The sequence below is a fragment of the Durio zibethinus genome, chromosome 16, assembly GCF_047325235.1.
Source record: "Durio zibethinus cultivar Kanyao isolate XHJ-2024 chromosome 16, ASM4732523v1, whole genome shotgun sequence".
NCBI classification, from domain to species: domain Eukaryota; kingdom Viridiplantae; phylum Streptophyta; class Magnoliopsida; order Malvales; family Malvaceae; genus Durio; species Durio zibethinus.
The window spans coordinates 24597395-24619626 of record NC_143177.1 but is presented as its reverse complement, the minus strand read 5'-3'; the positions used below and the strand labels follow the sequence as shown (position 1 = coordinate 24619626).

The following is a 22232-nucleotide window of genomic DNA, read 5'->3' as shown; positions in this document are numbered from 1 at the left end:
ATGAATATAATACTTAATTTTGATGTAATTTCTTTTGTATTTATAACTTCATAAAAGAAAAACTCAAACATTTGAAAAAGAGGAGCAAGAGTTTGATCCTTAAGCTCGTTCCATCACATGCTACCAATTTCAGCAACACATTCATTCCAGCAAGCATAGTTTGAAGTTAAGAGTTTGATCCTCGAGCTCGTTCCGTCATTTGCTACCAATTTATACAACACATTCTTTCCGGCAAACATATGAAGTTCGAACCACTATCATCACCATTGCTTGGTATAACCCTTGTAAAATCATTTGCTACCAATTTATACAACACATTCATTCCGGTAAACATATGAAGTTCGAACCACTATCGTCACCATTGCTTGGTTTAACCCTCGTAAAATAGTACACACTTCTAAGCCATGCAGTTAATGGTACTATAAGTCTTAATATTTCAATACATCTGAAAGTGGGTCTTTTCTGTTTTCATGTCAGATGCCGTAAAGGCTACAGTGATTAGGGTTGATAATCCAATCAAGTTTTAATCTAATTCGATTATATAAAATCATTTTTCTTTTTAAATTAGATTTCGGATTGGATTTTTTTTAAAGTCAAAATCAGATTTTAAGATTTAGCATGTAAAATTTTTATTATTATTAATTTTATTTTATTTATATATATTTATATATTTATTTAATTTTATATTTATATGTTAAAAAATATTATTTTATTAAATTTATATCAATTACAATTTTATGTATATAAGAGTAGAAGATAAAAATAATATTTTAATATTAAATTGAATCAAATTTAAATATTTATTATAAAAATCGAGTTGGGTTTGAAGTGAAAAAACTTGCCCTGACCTGTTTGCATGTCTAGTCTTGATAGTACTATATAAATGAGTTTTTATTGGTTTCTTCGTAATGAAATGAGTTATTGATCCCTGCAGTCATTGTCATTCATTTTCAATGAAACTTTAACTTGATGCATTGAAACAAGTAATCCTAAAGTTATTGTAGAACCAAATTTATTCAAACATTTATGATCGGCTCTAGTTTTAAGATTTCTAAATTAAGATATTATATAAAAATTGTCTTAAAGATGATTTCCAATCACAAATTATTTTCTTAATTTGTGCTGTAGATACTGATCATTGGCTGTTAGGGATATCATGGTTAGCAGCACAAACCATTTATATATAGAAGTATCTGGAGAAAACTATTCTCAGTGCTTGCTTTGGAATACTGGTTGAGAGCTTAAAAAGTCATGGATCATTTTTACCGCTAAATATTCATTTGGATGATCGATAAATTGATTTAAGTGAGATCGAAAATAATAATAAAAGTTATTATAGTGACAATTAAAAGAAAATTTATATTATATAGATCTTATGAAGTTAACATTTGGATTCAACGATAATATAATTAACTCAATTGCATCATACGAAAATACGGTGGAATTCAAACTTAACTTAAAATTAACATTGAATAAAAGCAATGGAACGGATTGTTACAAACAAAAGAGACATGGGAAAATGAGAACTTTACGGAAAGCATTGTCCTCTTTCTCTACCAAATTAACACTTGTGTTCTTGCTCTTCGTCAATGTTTTTAGTTTTCTATCATTTTCTTCTTTTCCTAATTAACTCCTATTTCTCTTCCTTTGGTGAATCTTTACTGGCCACAATACTGTTAACATTGTTATTAATGGAAATGCTGTCTTCTGTAGAAGTAGCTATAATCTCGATGGGTCCATTTTCTGTAGAACTTTTGATTGATGGCATTAACTGATTCATCTTCTTCATCTCCTTCCCTTTTCCCCACAGCACAACATACAGCCCCATCACAATCAGCACTGCTCCTATTATGCTGTAATTAGATAAAAAAAAATTTGTCAAATTAAGTTGATTAAGAAATCAATAGGCAATGAGTAAATAAGTTTAATTTGAATATAAAATTATAAAAAAATTAAAATTTAAAATACATGAAATAATATTATTTTAACATATCTTATTACGTGTAAGCATAATTATCATGTGATCAACTCAAAATAAATATAAAACAAGAATCATACTAAACTTTGATATAATGTTAAACATTTAATATAATATCGCGATAAACCCTAAATGTAAGAGAGCACCACTTTCATCGTCTATGATTTTTTTTAACCTTCCTTTGTTACATATATACAATGAACATTTTTTTATTGTTTCTTTTTCGTTAATCCGTAACTCTTTCTTTGTCTAGTTATATATTGTTGCTTTTATTTATTTACTTTGGAAAAGGTTCAATCATTATTACTACTTACCTTCCAAGATAAAGCTTTTCTTCAAGAAACAATGAGCCAGCAAAGGCCACTAAGATAAGCATTAATGGGTTAAAAGCAGAAGCATAAAGGGGACCTCTCATTCGCACACACCAAGTGATCAAGCTATACATCAACCCTGATCCCAAAATTCCCTGCAAAAAAAGTATATAATCTCCAAATTTAGCCACAAAGCTAGAAACCCAAGTGATTTTCTAGTTTCAACAATTTCGGTAACATACCGAGTAGGCAACAGTTAAAAGCCTAACATTCCAGCCTAATTTCCACTGGCTCCTATCTGTTTCCATGCAAAGTGCAAAAACAATGGCTTGTATGGCTCCCATTGTGCATATCAATGCTGTGCTTGAGTAATAACATGGGTATTTCTCACTCATCTTAGCCTATAAAACAAATAAAAAGAGAAAATTCATCAAAACCCATTTTTTTTAATGAATAAAGGATGGGAAATTAAATTAAATTGAGTTACCTGAATGTTCAACCATAGAGAGTAAGAGATGCAGCTGGTAAGAGCCAGCAAAGCGCCAAATTGATGATGGGCAGAGGCAGGTTGTGGTGAAACAGCCCCGTGGCTGCCATGAGGAAGAAGATCAAGATGGGTTGATCCCATATTAATTTGGACTCCTTTGTAAAAAGTGAGCAGCATTGCCCCACCTAATCCAATTGATGTTCCCAACACCTTTGCCCTCCCTGCCATTGTTCCAAAAGCTAGCTTTTCCAAGCTGCCATAAAAGTGGATTGGACCCATCAAAGTTTTTAATTAGACCATTGATGACATGCAACAAAAGCTACTGTTTTAACTCAAAATTGGAAGAGTTAAAGAAGGAAGTCTATACCCAAAAGTGACGGCCATGATGAAAGTTATGGCTGGAATGAGATTAGTCATGGCAGAAACAAATGTTGCAGATGTTAAGGCCAGGCTTTCAATGTACAAATTTTGAGATAGTGAACCCCTGCATAATATCGAACATAAAGACTTACTTTTGCTCTTGCAAGGAAAAGGTTTGTTTGCCATATATATATATATATGTATGTATATTAATTAATTACCATCAATTAATCTATCCCTTTTTACTTTTATAAGAAAAAAAGGCAAAAGTATATATAATTGGAGTTGTATACAAAATTAAACAATATTTTCAACAAATTAACTACTTTTTTAGGTTTTTTTTCTTTTTTCTTTTTTTATGTTTTACTTTCTCTTTCATCCTTCCAGCTAAAAATCAATAACTTCAACTGTAACGTGATGCAGTTATCCAAATGCATCCCATCAGACATACATATAAATATAATAATTTAAAATATAATATGATATTAATATAATAAGAAAATAAAATATAAAAATAATATAATTTAAAATTTTAATAATAATTATATATGATTTAATAAAACTAAAAAAATATTTTATGTTTTTATATTAACATAAATTATAATACAAAATTTTTATATTAAAATATGATATAAATATATAAATTTTAATATTTTACGTAACGTAAATAAACAAATCTTTAAATTTATATCCAAAACCACTTTACGGGGCCTGGGTAAACGGGAGGACGTTGGTTTCTGGAAAAATAGCAGGAGTGTCTTTAATGCAAGAGTTTAAGCAAATTAAAGAGATTCTGGAACTGAGTTTTGGTTGTGTCTAGCTGGCTTCTGTAATGGGTTACTAATAGTACGTGGAAACCAGCAGCAAAGGAACCTGATATGGGGAACATTAATATTGACTTTAATTAAACCTGGTAAACAAACTTACCCAAATAACCCACAAAGAAATGCTTGAACCAGTACAGTCCAAGTCAGTTTTGGCCTCTCCCTGCGCAACAAACATTACAAAAAGCAATGGTTATTTAATTAAGCATATTCCGATCCTTCAAGCAACAAAAGAGAAACACTGAAATCTTTTTGATGATTCTTTGATTCCCATAACTTCCAAACACTGTCTAAAAACATTGTGAAGAACCATCCGAATATAGAAACTAGAAATTCGATGAAGTAGCCATTAACAAAGAAAAAGAAACAGAATAAGGAGAATAACATAATTTCCTATTCCTTGTTTGCCAAAAATGAGTGAGAGATGGTGGAGAAAAATGGCAAATTACATCCATGCATGGAGTCGAAACAATCAATCTAATTTGACACAACCTGACTAGTGGAAAAAGCTGACAAAAAAAAAAAAGGAAAAAGAAATTAAAGAAAAAGAAAGCAAACCTTTCAACAATGAGAGCAAGAGGAACCATAACTGCCGTGGCAAATATGAATCTATAAGCGACGATGATCCTCAAGCTCATTCCATCATTGGCTGCCAACTTGTACAACACGTTAACTCCAGCAAACACCACCTGAACCACCACCATCAATATTAAAGGCTTCAATCCATGCAAAATGTTAATGATCTGCCCCATTCTTTTGTGTTAATCTCGAAAGACCAAAAACCCAATTACAAAGATGTTTGAAGCAGGATAATTGTGTTGTAATTGTCGTTTTCTTGCTTACGTTTCTCTGCGGAGCAAAGCTATTCACAGGTGGTAAGTAGCTCTGTGACTGTGAAAGAAAATGGGAGCTGAGTCCCCAGAATTTATAAGCTGTAAAAGTTCTTGCTTCGGTAAAAACGAGGCTGCGGTTTAATCACGTCACCATGTACGTAGCGCCTCCACACGTGCCCATTTTCCCACTTCAAACGTGTGGCTTTGCTTTGTTTTTGTACCTTCTGGCTTTTGGTGTCCTTCCGCCAAGGCGCTTCCTTTTTTTTTTTTTAAGTCAAGCTTGAGATACCTTGTAACGTATGTCGTTTGTTGTTTCGCCATACGTGTGTGTAGCTTTCCGGCCCCTTTATGTTCCCAACACGTGTATAATGCATGGTGTGGCAATTCTCATATATGGTTCACCCACGTTAGTGGATGCGCAGTCTGCTTTGACAGTTCCTTCTAAATAAATGGCCATTTTTTGTTTCTATGGGTTGACATCTGAGAAAATGAAGGAAAAAAGCAAGGAAAATCGAACTTCTAATCTCTAACATTACTGTATTTCATTTTCCAAGGTGATGATGATGCCAACTAGAAATAAATAAACATGCACATACACTATATTCACATTCTTTATAATATTTAAGCTACACGATGTTAAATTGTTTTTCCACCTTTTTATAGCTAATATATATGGGATTGCCAATGAACCTTTACCATGAAAGAGGATGCAATAAAAGTTGTAAAAGGCTTTCTTTAGTGGAGAATTTGCTTTATTTCAGGCTGTAGATGGAGAAATTAAAATTTGCTTTTGGTGCACTTTGTTTTTCCTCTTACATTGTGGAAGGATAAATCAATAAGTTAGAGAAAAAGGCGACGATGTTTAATAATGCTGTCGATAAAATTGGTCGGATTTTTAATTTTAATTATCAGAATTTAAAATTTGACAACTTTAAATAAAAAAAATCAGCCAAAATTCAAAAGGTTTCAACATAGTGTTCAAGATGAACACTAGTACTCAAACTTGTCACAGATTTTCCACAACTTGAAAAATATTTGTCATGCAGGAAACACTAATCTTTTGAAATTCTATTGCTATTGGTAAGCAAAGCTAGCTTTTGTGAGCAGTTAACAGCAACTTATTTGTGGTGGCCATAGATTTTTGACAAATTAGGCAAAGTAAAGAAAGAAGATATTGCTTTTTGCACTACCCCACCCTTGTTTGTTTCGTTTCTTTCTCACATTTTTATTTATAAAACAAGGGATTTGCACTCAAATAACTAAGTTTGAAGCTCAAAATAATGTAAAGTACGAGAGAGTGCATACATCCTTATCATCAAAATTAAAGTAAAAAACATATGAGGAAATGAATTTGAAAACATGTCAACGATTTATTCATGCTTTATTAATCCAAAAGCTATTAATTAGTCATAATTAATCATAAAAAAAATCTTTTGATTCGATAATTAATTTTAGTCACAAGCACTATCTAAGCACGCTACATATTTACATATATATATATATTTATAACAGAAGGCCGAAGCCTAAAGGGTAAAAGAAATGCAAATGTTAGGATTGAACTTCAATCTTATAAGAATTCACCTTTTAGAACAATCATTCGAACAATGTAAATGAAGTCTTATATTCATACGAAGCTAACTATGTAAATAGTCTATTGGTCTCAAGTGTGTACAGATAAAATAGATCAAAGGATATGATAATCGATGAATATGGTAAAAGTATTCTATCCGATGTAATGATAAGATAGCTTAAAAAGGGGGAAAAAATTAGAAAATATGAATTTGGAATGTCTTCCTCTACAACTGTACCAAAATTTGGGGAACTGCCATGCCAGCTACTAGTGGTTGGAGTTATGGGAAAACAATTCAAGCCAGGATTGTGATGTGGGAAATTGATTCTGCTCTTTCCTTATTCTCATTTGGATCATCTAATCATTCTTCTGTTCCTTCAGATTCCTTATCAGCTGTTGAAGTTGGTACTAGTTGAGTTTTCTGCTTCATCTCTTTGGCTTTGCCCCACAGTACCGTATATAGTCCACACACAATTAATATTCCTCCTATGATACTGTCCATTTACAGAAGCAATTAAATTAGAAGACCATAATAAGATCAGAAGGTAGTTCTATATATATATATATATATATATATATTTATATTTATATTGTAATTATCCTTAAACTTAAAAGAGTATGCGATAATCCTCTAATTCCACTACTGAAATTTAAAAATTTTACAGACGGACTATGTATGAGGTAGTTTTTATATGTATCTATATAAGTGCAGCTCACAACATGTTGATCCTCAAATGCTTCATATATTATTGCACACGAACAGATTGTGCATGTGATGTAGGGCATGCCACAGATAGGCATTTTAGATTGAACAATCATTACTGTGATTTTGAAATAAAAAAGTAATGGGGGGAATCACAATGAGTACTAAATATCTTAGTTTAGTAGTAAGTAAATATGAAATGATATACCTTCCTAAATGCAGCTTCTCATCCAACAACAAAGAGCCTATAATGGCAACAAAGACAAGCCCCAAAGGATTGAAAATAGATACATAGAGGGGACCCCTCAAGTTTACACTCCATGAGACCAAGAAGACCAATAAAGCAGAGCCTATGATTCCCTGCAACATACAGTTAAGTTCACAATTTCACAAGATGTAGAATTCCAAGAATCAGAAAATGAAGCCATGGCCTGGTTTTCCAAACAGCAACAGAGAACCAACTGAAATATTAGAGTACTGAAGTTGACAAAGAAATTTGCATACCACGAAAGCTACAGCTAAAAGCCTAACATTCCAACCTAGTTTCCATTGGCTCCAATCTTTTTCTGTGCAAAGGGCAATTACTGAACCTTGTATTGATCCCATTATGCACATTAAAGCTGTGGTTGAATAAAGGTAAGGGAATTTGACACTCATCTTAGCCTGATACAGTTAAAGAATGAAAAGAACATGTAAATTTTACCACAAAGTTTTAATCTGGGAATATGAAATACCAAATGTCTGAAAAGTCACCTGAGTGATCAACCATAAAGCCACAGAAATGCAACACAAAAAGCCCAAGAAAGCACCCAGAATGAACTTGCCAGTGTCATGTGATGAAAGTCCAGCTGGGCCTCCAGGTTGTTGCTGATGATGGTGTAAAAGGTTTACATCTGTTGACCAGTTAATTTCTATACCTTTGTAAAATGTGAAGACCATTGCTCCGCCTATTCCTATTACTGTGCCTAACACCTTTGCCTTCCCAGCGACAGTTCTAATCGCCAATTTCTCCATTCTGTGATGAAATTTGGACCCCAGAAACTTAGATCTTGAAAACATCAATGGTAAAAATCTAGTACTATCAATCTATAATATATAGATTGTAAATACTTAATTCATAGTCACTAAAGAGTACGATACGTACTTAAAACAAATGGCCAAAATATAAGTAACTGCTGGAACCAAGTTGACCATGGCAGCAGCAAATGTTGCAGATGTAAACACCAAGCTTTGCACGTACAAGTTTTGACCAAGTGATCCACTGCTCAGTTTGACTTATGTTGTTAGAAAAGCCTTTTCAATTAATTATAATATATTTCTTCAGATCATATGTACTTTTGTGTATATTCATGGAATTAACTCACCCAAACAACCCACAAAGAAAGGCTTGAAATAGTACCATGCGATTGATTTTTCCCAAGCTCGTCCTATAAAAAAAATTCAAGATTTAATACATTAAATTCCGGATTAGGCGATCAAATATGCAATAAAAAAATCATCAAGTATAAACTAGAATTGATGAAAACGAGTAATAAAAGAACTAGAAAGATAAAATCGATGGATCGACCTTTCAAGAATAAGAGCAAGAGGGACCATAATGGCGGTGGCAAACATGAATCGATAGGCGATGATGATCCTCAAGTTCATCCCATCATTTGCTGCCAATTTATACATCACATTTACCCCAGCAAATATAACCTGAACCAGCACCATTAACAATGGAGGCTTTAACCCATGAATAAGGTTCCCAACCCGCCCCATTTATCAAAAAAACAATGGCACCCAAGGCACGCAACGACGACCCTTTAAACTACACAAGAAGTGAAGAGGCAAAGAAAGAGAAGCAAGAAGATCAAGACCCTTTTACCTTCTTGATTTATTCTTGCTTCTCTTAATGCTCCAATGGTTTTTTTTTTTTTTGGTTGTTGTTTGTTGTTTGAAAGAGAACAATCCGAAGTATCTAAATAGTGAACGCGTCTTGGGTGTACTAAAGCATAGTCACGCAACCTCCCAGGAGAGAAGGAAGTGTTAAGTTCATGCATATAAACACAAAATGAAAATCATAGTGATGAATATCGAACCGGACCGTTGGTGCGGTTTTGTAATTAAATCGCTTCAAATTGTTATGAGTCGACTGTTTATATAACAAATCAATAAATTATGTAAATTTTTTTAATCAGATTAATTCAATAGTAATTAATAAATTTAGATAAAATATAAAAAATATTTTAAATATTCAAAATAATCTAATTAAACTCTTGTACTATTATTTCATCTAAATAAACTCTTCAACTTTCATTTTCTACTATCAAATTTTTATATCTTTATATTAATGATATGTTGGTATATTTGAAGATATGTAGATAATGACATTACAAAAATTTTTTATATATGTGTAAAAATAAGCAATTTAAAAAAAAAATGATCTAATAAAAAATTTTATAAATTGATACCATAATTAAAAATAATTATAAAATTAATAAAAAATGTAATATTAATAAAGTGATTAATTATTTCACCATGATTGAAAATAATTAATAAAAAATATATATATGTAAAATTAATAAAAAATTTACATTTATATAAAAAATATATAAATGATTTTAATTTTCTTTTTACTAATTTTCATATAAATATAAATATTTCCTTTTTTTAATTTTATATATAGATATTTATTTTTTGTTACATAAAGATTAATTATTATATATATTAATAAATAATATTTATATTTTAATAACTATAAATAATAATTATTTGTAATTATTTATTATTTATTATATTTATTAACATATATATTATTTCTAATTATTAAAATATAAAATATGATTTTAATAAAATGTCAAGTAATTTCAGTTCTAAGTAGTAATTAATTGTTTTATGAAATTTATATTTTAAAATCTATAGTCTATGACATACTTTAAAATTTATAATTTTATGGTTGAATTATTAAACTATAACTTGAGTTAAAAATTTAAATTTTGAATTTTTAAAATATTTATATTTTTTATAGTATTTTTTTATTGAATCGATAATTGACCTAATTAATCTAGTGATTGAACAATTAACTTGATAATCCGAAAATTTGAACAATTTAATGTTTAATTCTGTTCCAATAATTATGAGGAAAATATTTACATAAAATTTTATAAATGAAATTCGTAGAGTTTCTTATTAGAAATAACTAAATAAAAATTAAAATTAAAAATCAAATTTCAAAAGATTTCATAACATAGATTAAGCGTATAAAATTTGAAAAAATTTAATAAATTTTGATATATTTATTAAATAGATTTTTTTTAAAAAAAATATTGATAAAATTTTTATCGTTAAATAAGTATTGATCAAATTTGAATTATAAATAATATTTTTAATATTTTTTTTATATTATTGATTTTCACATTGAATTCTATCAATTTATCTATTTAAATTTTTATTAAATCATTTAAAAAAAAACAAACTTTACAAACATTACCTAAATAACTTCATATAAGTTTTGTCCAAACAAAAATGGTTCCCTTTGCAAATTTATCACTTCCAAATCCAATATTTTTCTATTTTATATAGGGAAATCATCAATACCATACATGCATACATTACATTACATACATTTTAAATTCATCATACACACTTGTGCTGACAAGTGATATTTTAAAAAAAAAATTACTATTTTTATTTATTTATTTTTATAATTTTAGAAAGATATATGATTTTATATATGTATGCAAAGAAAGGCACCACTCTAATGATAATTGATAGTATTGTGTTAGGTACTATTTGTTTTACTATTTGCCAAATTATGATCCAAGAAAAATACTTAGTCCTAACCATTTAAAATGTTAGAACATATTGTTGTTTTTTTTTTATTTGTTTTTATAATTTTTTTTAAAAAGTTACCTTATGCAAAGTGGGGTGGCCATTCTAATCATAATATACTATCTGTATATTTGCCAAATTATGGCCAAATTATGAGGCAAGACAGGATTATTGATTTTGTTGAATTGACACTGGTTGACTTGTAGCTGTTTTTCCTTGAATGAATTCACTGTTTCCTGCTTTCTGGCACAAAAATGGGAAAAAAATCTGATGAAAAAAGAAAGATTGATGCCCTCATGTCAAAAGAATTCAGACAACAACCTTATAAAATGAACTACCCTTATGCTCAAAACAAAATGGCTTTTCTAGCTGATAAATTTCTGTTGCACTTTTTTTTTTTTCCATTTTATTAATTTGTATTGTATTACCTTTGAGGTTTGAATAATGGGGAAGGAATAACCTTAAAAAATGATTTTCATTCTTTACAGGACTGATCTTAATAGACATACAAAATTGCAATAAGGAAAAAAAAATCATTTTAATTGGTTACTTTGGAGCTACCACATTAAATGGGCTTTGCCTTAGATGGAAGCTTCACAATTTGAACTAAAATAGAGAAAACAAAGCAATTATGTGATTTTTTTTCTCTTTTTTTTCCCTGACATGTTTATGATTCACGAATACATAAATGTTACAGCTAGCACATGTACATTCTTGTTAAAGCTTTCTGGTCCTATATTTGGTGATATGAAATGATTCTCACTGTTACATGTTGATGACTTGTTATTGTCTTCTTTTCATTCTCTTCCTTGATTTCCTTTGGGACAGCTGTTGCTGGTCTGGTTTTGGTTCTTCTTTAAATATGATTTTCACTCTTTCTCGCCAGACTTCTCTCTCAATTGTCAATAGATATACGAAATTGCAATATGGAAAAAAAAATCATTTTAATTGGTTATTTTGTAGGTATCACTTTAAAGGGCAATAACAACTTCATTTGCCTTAGATGGAAGCTTCAAAATTTGAACTTATTTCGAGAAAAAAAAATGCAATTATGTGATTTTTTTCTCTTTTTTTTCCCGACATTTATGATTCACGAATACGTAAATGTCACTGCAAATGTACATTCTTGTTAAAGTATTAATGTCCTGTTCGAGCGAGTTTGGTATTGAAACCTACATAAAAACATTTATCAAATGGAACCCACATTTCTATATATTCTTAATTTTTGGTTGTTTCAGTCTGCAGTTTGACTAATTATATGTGTTTTATGGCTCTTTCGTCCACATTAATTTTCTGAGAAAACAAACAAATTAAAGAAAGATGGAGGCCTGGTTGAATTACATATATATGTTCAATATTTTTTAAACCAGGAATCCTTGCAATTTGCAAACAATAAAAACAATGAATGATTTCCAAAAACAAAAAGGAAAGTATAATTTTACAAATAAAAACTCACAATTAGACCTCATTCACATGATTCATTTTTTAATCTTTCATACGACCGATTCTAGAATTATGGGATATAAAGTTTAGTTGGTTGGTGTTAATTAGATCTCATTCCCAAATAGAATAAATTAAGATTAGAAAGCTTTCTCGTCCCATATTTGGTGATATGAAATAATTCTCACTATTACATGTTGATGACTTTGTTGTTGAATTTACTTTGTTTCTGTCTTCTTTTCCTTCTCTTCCTTGGACTCCTTCGGGACAGCTGGTGCCTGGTCTGGTTTTGGTTCTTCTTTGGGTTCTTCCTTTTGTTGTTCTTTCTTTGCTTCTCCCTGTGATTCTTTCTTCGGTTCTTCTTTTTTGGGTTCATCTTTCTTTGGTTCTGCTGGAGCTTCTGCTTGGGGCTGCTGGGCCTCATTTGATTCCTTGTTTCCCTCAGTCTTTTCAGGCTGTCAATGCATTAAAAAGAATAGGCAAAGTAGGCAATTAGTGCAACTATGATAATATATATACAGTAACATAAACAAAAAGATAGAATTAATACCTGATCATCAACTTCATTAGCCTCGTTTTCCTCTTTTTCAACCTTGATCACCTCCTCAGTGTTGTGCTGATCAGCCTGAACGGACTCCTCCTCGACTGGTGGTTTAGGAGGTGGGGCAGCCGAGGCTTCGTCCCTCATTCCCTTTGGCAGACTAGCGCAAGCACCCATGGTTTGATCAATATCTAAAATTAAATCCAAGAAGGAGATCACCTTTCTCTCTTTCTGTTTATATTAATATTAGAGAAAGGTTGAAAAGAAGAAAACAAAGGAAATGGAGTTTTTTTTTTTGTGTGTGTGATGAGAATCATTGGACTTAAATAGGGTCTGGATTGTTTTGGCCATATTGTTTCAATGGTGAAGAAAGATTTAAGGGAGGCAGTTGGCTGGCAATTAATCAACCATAATCTAACTTTTATTTGTTCCTTAAATCTTAAAATAGGGAACTGAAACACAGTTTAGGTATATGAAAATAGCATATGTCACTTGTATCATTATCTTTTCAATGAAAATAAACTAAATTATAGCATAATTATCAAATAAGGACACCATCGTTTCTAATTCTTGAACAAACAGCTTGATAATAAGATTTCTTCATTTCATTTTATTTTCACTTTTAAAGACGTGAAGATTTGAAGTATTGAAGATTCAAACAACTGATAAGATGTGTATAGCTAGGTTAAGCAGTCTCGGAAACCAATCATTACTTGTTGAATGGGTTTCGGTTGCAGGAAATTTCAATGGATTTGATAAGAATTGCATTTACTTCGTAGTAGACAACGAGTATAGCAAGATGAATATCAATATCTACAAGTTTCTCCTGAAGCCACTGTTTTCTAGACTACCAATTGACGATGGAAGCATCAAACGTTCATTCCCAAGCATTCTGTGTTTTATGAACTGGTTTTTACCAAACATCAAAATTGAAGCTTTCAATTAGAAAGCATCGGTGAGTTGCACAGATTGCTATACATTATTTGGTTGTATAGGTCACACAAGAATTCAGTTTTCAACATTGGGTTTTTTTTTTTTTTTAATGGAATCAACTTTGGTTCTTTGAACATCAACTAGCTAGGATTAAGAAGTAATTAACTCTTGTTTATCAAATATACTTCAGCTTTTAGCAATTTTGTACTATCCCATTTTTATATGTTATTTATAGCCTTGAAACTGTTGAAAATATTGACTCAAATATCATAAGAGATTTGTTTGAGATTTGTTAGAGATTTGTTTGGTATTTGTCAGATATTGCTTGATGGACAAGAAGACTTGCAAAAGAAGAATTCCAAGAGAAAGAGGATTCTTAATAGGTAAGTTTGACTTACAAGAGAAGAATTCTAAAATGAAAGGGATTCTTAATAGGCAAGTTTGACTTACAAGAAAAGAATTCTAAGAGAAGAGGGATTCTTAATGAGCAAGTTTGTATGGTTATAAATATGTGAAGTTTCTACAGAGTTAGGTATGAGAAAAAGATGTAAGAGAGTTGTAGGATTTTATGGGATAGACACCCCATAGGAGTATTGAGGCTCTACGTCTTATGGGTGTGTATGTTTGTTTGTCTTATGAGTGTGTATGTTTGTTTGTGAGTGAACTAGAAGAGACTGAGATGGTCCACATAAGTATGATGTATGAGAGCATATGGGTATGTATTTGGTTATGTTGAAAGAGTGCATAAGGGTTTGGGTTTGTATTTGTTTGGGCTGAAAATACTATATAGGACTAGAGGAGATTGAGAGTGTCTTATGAGTATTGATTGTTGATTGAGGTTGATGATTTGATGTATGTTTGTAATTCTTTACAACTAGTGGATCTTGTTTCTCATCCGTAGATGTAGGTCAGTTGAACTAAACCGCGTTAAATTATTATCTCTTGTGTGTTTGATTTATTATTTGATTTTACTTTCGCTGGTGTGATTGAATCGGAGGTTTTTAGTCCAACAGAAACTAATAAATCAGTCCCATGGGGGAAGTTGTCAGGCTGCCCATGATCATATGTAGAAAATAAATATACAATCAAATGGATCTCAACAAGTTTAAGATTCAAATTTGAAAATATACAATCTTTTATTTTATTTCTAAACTGCAATCTCTTCTGTAAAAAAAAAAAATAATCAATAAGGCATTGGAGGCTTCAACCGGTAAGCAGGCTTTACAAGATTTAACAATATTTTTATCATAGAAAAGTCCGTTTCTGTCATTTGCTATTCTAAACTCTACGGTGGGGCTGATATAACAGTTTGCATGGGAAAAGGAAAGCTCGGCAATCCCAATGACAAAATTTATTACTTAGCTATCAGATTACATTAAGCATTAAATATATATGAACACTAATAGAGCATCTGTCATCAATTACTACCATATACTTAAAATGCATGCTTCAGCTCTGATATTTGGTAATGCTCTGGTGATTGTTCTGATATTAAGTTTTTGCACTTCAGTTCATTCAGATGATGTGCATGCAAGCATCAAGAACAGATTAGGCAGTGGGAAAAACATAACCTTACATTGCCAATCAAAAGATGATGACCTCGGGGAGCAAAACGTTGGCGATGGGAGTGAATTTGGATGGGATTTCTCTGTCAATGTTTGGGGAAGTACGTTGTTTTACTGTGACATGGGTTGGGATGATGTGCCACAATTCCATTTTGATGCATATTCCTTTGACAGGGACTTTGCCCGATGTGAGACCCAATGTTCTTGGTTGGTTGCTGGTGAAGGCATGTATGGGTTGAATGGACAAACCGGATTCTGGGAATTTGCTTACCACTGGTCAAGCTAGTTTACTACTTGGATCATGTCTCAAATTAATGGAGGTTGGTGAAGATCAAGCAAGAAAATAGTACATACTTGTGTGGTATATGTAGTTTGACAACTTTTTAATTTGCCTACGGAAATCTCTAAGTGTATCTACATTTATATATGTAAAGTTGTATCCATGTAATGTTTTTGTTATGAATTAATGGATTAGGTAAATTTCATTCATGATCTTTATTATTATTATTATTTTGGTTTTAATTTCACTTTAATTCTTAATTTTTGAATTGGTTCATTTGAATCTCTAATTTTTTTAAAAAATAATTCTATTTTGATCCTTCTATAAAATTTTGTATAATGAAAAATGGAAAATTGTGTTTTCAAATTTTTAATAAAATTTGAGGATTCATTTGAGTATTATTCTTAAAATAAAATAAAATAAAAATCATTCAAATAAAAGAAATTTACCCTTGCACTAGCAAATTATTTCTAGTTCTTATAATTTGTCACCAATCCAAAACGAAAATTAGAGAAAAAAAATTTTCATTTTGGGGTAAATGATCCAACAAGAAAGCACCAAAAAGAATTCTTGGCCTAACAGAAAACTAATAGACCAAAGCAACTATCAAGTTCCATACAAGCTACTCAATGCCAATGGTAATTTTGCCATCTAAAAGCTGAAATCTAATGAGAGAGCACTCAAAGCATCAACTATATCTATAGCAGCGTCTTTCCTCCACTGATAAACCAAAGCTTGCTTCAGAGGTCAAACCAAACTGAACTCACATAGACACATAACTGAATAATGCAGACTTGAAATCATCCAAATCAGAAGCACTTCCGGTGAACAATAGCAGGACCTGATTCATCATACTCACCCTTGGAAATCCACATCTGTAGCATAGAAAAATAGAATATAAGCAATGGATGTCAATTACTTTCAACCCCAGTACACCTGTTCACAAGAGCTGTCTATACTTGGAAAACTAGAAGTCCAAGCACAAAAGTTACCTGCTGGAAGGTGCTGAGAGATGCTAAAATGGATCCTCCGATCCAGACACTGTATTTTCTGTCGGGAGGTGCAACCACCTTGATCTTCATGCTGCTAGGGGCAAGTGCGGTGATTTCTTTGCTCATCCTATCAGCAATACCAGGGAACATGGTTGATCCACCGCTAAGCACAATGTTTCCGTACAGATCCTTCCTGATATCAACATCACACTTCATGATAGAGTTGTACGTAGTTTCATGGATTCCAGCAGCTTCCATTCCAATCAGAGATGGCTGGAAGAGTACTTCAGGGCAACAGAACCTCTCTGCTCCAATTGTGATCACTTGCCCATCAGGCAATTCATAACTCTTTTCAATAGCAGAGCTACTCTTGGCAGTCTCCAATTCTTGCTCATAATCAAAAGCAACATAAGCAAGTTTTTCTTTCATGTCACGAACAATTTCTCGTTCTGCACAAACAATTTCTCGTTCTGCCGTCGTTGTGAAAGAATACCCTCTCTCTGTTAAGATCGTCATCAAGGAATCTGTAAGATCACGACCAGCAAGGTCTAACCGGAGAATAGCATGGGGGAGGGCATAGCCTTCATAAATTGGCACCGTGTGGCTCACACCATCACCAGAATCCAATACAATACCTATTCAAATATATGAGAATAGAGTTAATAATAGATGAAAGGAAAACATACAAAACACAATCTTCATGCCAATTTCCAGTTTGCAATATTAAGTAACAAAATAGCATCAATAGCAATGCCAAGTGACCGTAAAGCTAAAGTTATTTCAGAATCAATGACCTGTAGAATACAACCAAAACCAGTTATCGAATCTATAAATAGATACCTGTTGTACGACCACTGGCATAAAGTGAAAGAACTGCCTGAATAGCAACATGTTGGGAAAAACAACAATACCCACGCGCAGCAATCACACACAAAATAACAAGCTCAAATCAATAATAAGAAAACACAAATATATTTGGTTCAGCCCAACTCAAAATGGCCTACTCCAAATCTAATCCACTATCAAATAAATCTTTACAATTGTGAGACTTTTAGAATGAGAAAAGTCTCCTAAAACTCCTTACTCAAAACTTAACCCAAAACCCAATTACACCCTTTAATAGCCTACTCACTTAGCTATTCTCTTGGTGTCTAACTCTCTGGGGTTACCAAACCAAAACCAAAACATCATATTTATAAATATGAAACCCATTATACCTTTACTAAACTTCCCGATGTGGGATACAAGACAAACTCAAACTTACTTAACTTTCGATGTGGGATTCTGAGATTCAAGGCAAATCCCAACAAATCCTCCCTTGACTTGAATCTCCAAACACTTCAATAGTATCTGCAAAGCTAACATGCTTACCTTTCTTCTTTTCTTTCATCACAGGCATCTCAGCAACTGAGCCTCCATCAAACATGTACAAGTGATTGACCCTATTCCCTTGTAGAATCACACTACCATTCTTATACACTTTCAACCAATCATTACTACCATAAAATGTGTACCCCCGAGAAGCTAACTCACCCAAAGCAATCAAATTGTAGTGACAATTTGGTACATACCTTACATGATGAAGTGTCCTAATAACACCATTGTGAGATCTAAGGCGAACACTCCCAATGCCTTGAATCTGCACCTTTTCTTTGTTAGCAATCACAATATCCCCATACTTTTCATTCTCATTCAACTCCACAAAGCAGCTCCTATCATTGCAAACATGAACTGTAGCAGCTGAATCTAAAACCCAACCTTTATCACTTTTCAAAGTCTGAGTCTCATCCACACAAGTTGTCAAAACAACATCATCATCATCAGACACGACAGCAACAGTATCACTCTTTTCTTCATCTGATTTCTTCTCATCATTCGCCCTTTTAAAAGCAGCCATATCCCTTCTCAGCTTCCTGCAGCGCACTTGGATATGTCCCTTCCCACCACAATAATAACATTCTACATCACTGTAATCTCTGTCTCTTGACTTGGATCTCCATCTTGATCCATCAATCCTCTTTTGAGTCCTCCCTCGATCAAAACCCTCTACAGCTAGTGTACTCCCCCCAGGTGATGAGTTCTGAGCTCCCATAAACCTTTATTCTCACGCAACAGGGCAGTCACATCATCCAACTTCAAAGTAGACCTGCCTACCAACACAGTCTGAACTAAAGGCCTATAAGACTTGGGCAAAGATGACAGCAAAATTAAAGCCTTCTCTTCATCTTTTAACTCATCAACAGAAATCGCTAGCAATTGAGAAACCAATTTATTAAACTCATTCAGGTGATTATGAAGACTCATACCTTCTTCCATCTTCAGAGAATACAGATCCATCTTCAAACATAATCTATTAGTCAACGACTTCGAAGCATAAATACCTTCAAGTTTATCCCACAAACTCTTCGGAGTACTCTCAGTCAACACACTGTACTTTACTTCTGGAGCTAACGCCAATCTAATAGTACTAACAGCCTTCTTCTGAATCCTATTCCAATTAGCATCAGACATTCCTTCAGGCTTACTACTCTCCAATGCCTGATCCAATCCTTGTTGTACTAACAGATCTTGAATCGTACTTTGCCATAACATAAAATTACTCTTTCCATCAAATAACGGAATCTCAAACTTAGGCTTAGACATACCAGACATACCTTCTTCAGACATCTTCAAACACTGCTTCACGATCTCTTAGACCCAGAACCTAGAACCTCGAACCTGGAACCTCGCTCTGATACCACTTGTTGGGAAAAACAACAATACCCACGCGCAGCAATCACACACAAAATAACAAGCTCAAATCAATAATAAGAAAACACAAATATATTTGGTTCAGCCCAACTCAAAATGGCCTACTCCAAATCTAATCCACTATCAAATAAATCTTTACAATTGTGAGACTTTTAGAATGAGAAAAGTCTCCTAAAACTCCTTACTCAAAACTTAACCCAAAACCCAATTACACCCTTTAATAGCCTACTCACTTAGCTATTCTCTTGGTGTCTAACTCTCTGGGGTTACCAAACCAAAACCAAAACATCATATTTATAAATATGAAACCCATTATACCTTTACTAAACTTCCCGATGTGGGATACAAGACAAACTCAAACTTACTTAACTTTCGATGTGGGATTCTGAGATTCAAGGCAAATCCCAACACAACATACATAGCAGGCACATTAAATGTTTCAAACATAATCTGGGTCATCTTCTCCCTGTTAGCCTTAGGGTTGAGCGGTGCTTCTGTAAGAAGTACTGGGTGTTCTTCAGGGGCAACACGAAGCTCATTGTAGAAAGTATGGTGACAAATCTTCTCCATGTCATCCCAATTGCTGACAATGCCATGTTCGATGGGGTATTTTAAGGTAAGGATACCCCTCTTTGCCAGGGCTTCATCACCTACATAAGCATCCTTTTGACCCATTCCAACCATGACACCTGTGTGGCGTCGGCGACCAACAATACTAGGGAACACTGCCCTAGGGGCATCATCACCAGCAAAACCAGCCTGCATATACGAGGACAAAGCAGGCATCAGCATTTGTGTCTTTAGAACAAATAACTAAATAAAACGCAAGCCATCTAAAATTCTATAGCATCAAAATGCAAAATCAATCCAATACATGACCGAATATAGAATCATTGTTAAATTGTCTTGTAAAAGACTTGGGATTCAATGTATATAGATTTCATACCACAAAAATGAAATTAAACCTATCAACATCAGAAAGTTAATTTACTAACCTTGACCATTCCAGTTCCATTGTCACAGACAAGAGGTTGAATATCCTCATCCGCCATCTCTTATAAGCCTGAACAAGGAGAAGGGATTATAGTTGATGAAAATTTTTTCCAAGAAACCAAAAAATTGAGGTAAAAAAAAAAAAAATTTCTGATTTGACAATTATTAAGCCAAACTCAATAAAAAGTTGGTTGCATTGTTAACTGCATCAAACCAAATATGAATCATTAACTGGAGTATTTTAACTCCTTCCATGTTATAACTTTGTTCCAGGAGAAAGGAAGCAAAAACAGGGGGAGCCTGTATGTCATCTGCAAAAGGCACTAGTCAAATGCAGTTCATATTCTGTATCATTTCAATTGTTCACAATTTTTACTCTTCATGGCAGGTAAATTCCTAAAAGCAAAAAGCTCTAATAAAATTTGAACCAGCCATCAAACAAGAACTCAATTTCTGATAATATGAATCATTAAAGAAAGCATAAAGCTGAAACTACACAAGAATTAAACACATATCTACTTATGAGCAAATAGCAAATTCTACAGAATCTGGTGTTCTCAAGCAAACACCAAAAACTCATCAAGATCTAGGTGAATTGGAAATGGATATCAACTTGAGACATGAAGAAACCAGAGTAAATTTCAAACTTTGCAAGCATACAACTGTAATAAGAAAGCCTAGCAGACATCAGAACAACATATTCATTAAACCAAAACTTTAGACAGATCTAAATCACAAAACACAAATAAAGTTGACAACATGACACCCAATAGTCCATCAGAAAGAGCCAAAAAAAAACAAGGGATATGATTGGATACCTAGAAATACTTAGACATAAATGAACAAAGATAACAAAGTTATAGATCAAAAGCAAACAAGAAACAGATAAAACCCTTACCTCGTTTAAGCAAAAACGCTAAGCTTCTCTGTGCCTTTCGAAATGAGAGAAAAATGACAATATTTTGACGAAGAAGCTGAAAGTATATAAAAGCAGAATGTTAGATGCAGTTTTTATGTATAGCAGAAATGAGAGTTGAATGCAAATCGAATTCAACCCAAATGCAGTTAAGCCCTGTTTGCCTCTGAGAGAAATAAAATAAAATAAAATATTCTAAAAAGTTTTCTTCAGTGTTGAGAAGAAAGTAATTTGAGGTGTTGTGGAATCCAAACAAAACCTTATATAGCCGTCCAAAATCCATCTGGATTCTCTTTATAGTTTAGTTAGTTGATGATGTGGACATTCATTTGACTAAAGACTAAACGGGTACATGCCACGTCAGTATAGCAGCTACAGTTAGGTTGGGCTGTTTAGACGGAGTCGTGCCCGATGCCGATCATGTCTAGCAATGTCTGCTCGAACATTGGTTGGCAGTGGTTCCCACTCCCTCACTCGCCCGCTACTGGAGGTGACAACGGTCGGGATAAATTATTATATCTGATTTTATATTTATAAAATTTAAATTTAATACGGTTAACAATTAATAAAATATTATTTTTAAATATAAAAATAAATTTATATAAATATATAAATAATTAATTAAATAAATAATTTTTTTATATATTAAGTCGGTCAAATTTACCTAAAATTTTAATTCGATTTAACTTATTTTTTTCTAATATTATTCAATCAAACCCAATTCAAAACTTAATTAATAAAAAAACGATTTATGAAATCGGATCAAATTCAACTGTTAACCTTATCTCTCACTCCCACTTTTTCCCTTCATAATTTACAATTAGGCTTAGACTAGGATGAAGTTTTTTTTTTTTTTTTTTCAATTTAATTGAATTTTTTTACCAATAAAATGATGTTATTTCGCTTAAATATTTGCATTTGTATTTTAATTAACTAAGTAAA

At 32.4% G+C, this 22232-nt stretch overlaps 5 protein-coding genes across 5 annotated transcripts; 1 reads left to right on the top strand and 4 right to left on the bottom strand.

Annotated features, from left to right (window-relative positions):
• Nucleotides 1-1384: 1384 nt before the first annotated feature.
• Nucleotides 1385-4881, bottom strand: LOC111298425 (WAT1-related protein At1g25270-like). The gene is made up of 7 exons (XM_022893139.2): nt 4519-4881; nt 4064-4123; nt 3144-3260; nt 2777-3029; nt 2532-2690; nt 2293-2444; nt 1385-1853 (listed from the first exon to the last, which is right to left on the bottom strand). Exons 1-7 carry the CDS (start codon nt 4710-4712, stop codon nt 1634-1636), a joined length of 1155 nt encoding a protein of 384 aa, XP_022748874.2. The 5' UTR covers nt 4713-4881; the 3' UTR covers nt 1385-1633.
• Nucleotides 4882-6466: 1585 nt separating this feature from the next.
• Nucleotides 6467-8827, bottom strand: LOC111298762 (WAT1-related protein At1g68170-like). The gene is made up of 7 exons (XM_022893489.2): nt 8634-8827; nt 8431-8493; nt 8211-8327; nt 7820-8081; nt 7571-7729; nt 7275-7426; nt 6467-6857 (listed from the first exon to the last, which is right to left on the bottom strand). Exons 1-7 carry the CDS (start codon nt 8825-8827, stop codon nt 6725-6727), a joined length of 1080 nt encoding a protein of 359 aa, XP_022749224.1. The 3' UTR covers nt 6467-6724.
• A 3427-nt stretch (nt 8828-12254) lies between these two features.
• Nucleotides 12255-13317, bottom strand: LOC111298424 (uncharacterized). Its single transcript, XM_022893138.2, has 2 exons — nt 12870-13317; nt 12255-12774 (listed from the first exon to the last, which is right to left on the bottom strand). The coding sequence occupies exons 1-2, from the start codon at nt 13035-13037 to the stop codon at nt 12538-12540; spliced, it is 405 nt and encodes a 134-aa protein (XP_022748873.2). The 5' UTR covers nt 13038-13317; the 3' UTR covers nt 12255-12537.
• A 1497-nt stretch (nt 13318-14814) lies between these two features.
• On the top strand, nt 14815-15798 carry LOC111298761 (self-incompatibility protein S1-like). The gene has a single exon (XM_022893488.2). The coding sequence runs from the start codon at nt 15186-15188 to the stop codon at nt 15642-15644; it is 459 nt and encodes a 152-aa protein (XP_022749223.2). The 5' UTR covers nt 14815-15185; the 3' UTR covers nt 15645-15798.
• A 382-nt stretch (nt 15799-16180) lies between these two features.
• Nucleotides 16181-20436, bottom strand: LOC111298134 (actin-7-like). The gene is made up of 5 exons (XM_022892822.2): nt 20377-20436; nt 19798-20140; nt 17471-17521; nt 16631-17265; nt 16181-16513 (listed from the first exon to the last, which is right to left on the bottom strand). Exons 1-5 carry the CDS (start codon nt 20431-20433, stop codon nt 16448-16450), a joined length of 1152 nt encoding a protein of 383 aa, XP_022748557.2. The 5' UTR covers nt 20434-20436; the 3' UTR covers nt 16181-16447.
• Nucleotides 20437-22232: the final 1796 nt, after the last annotated feature.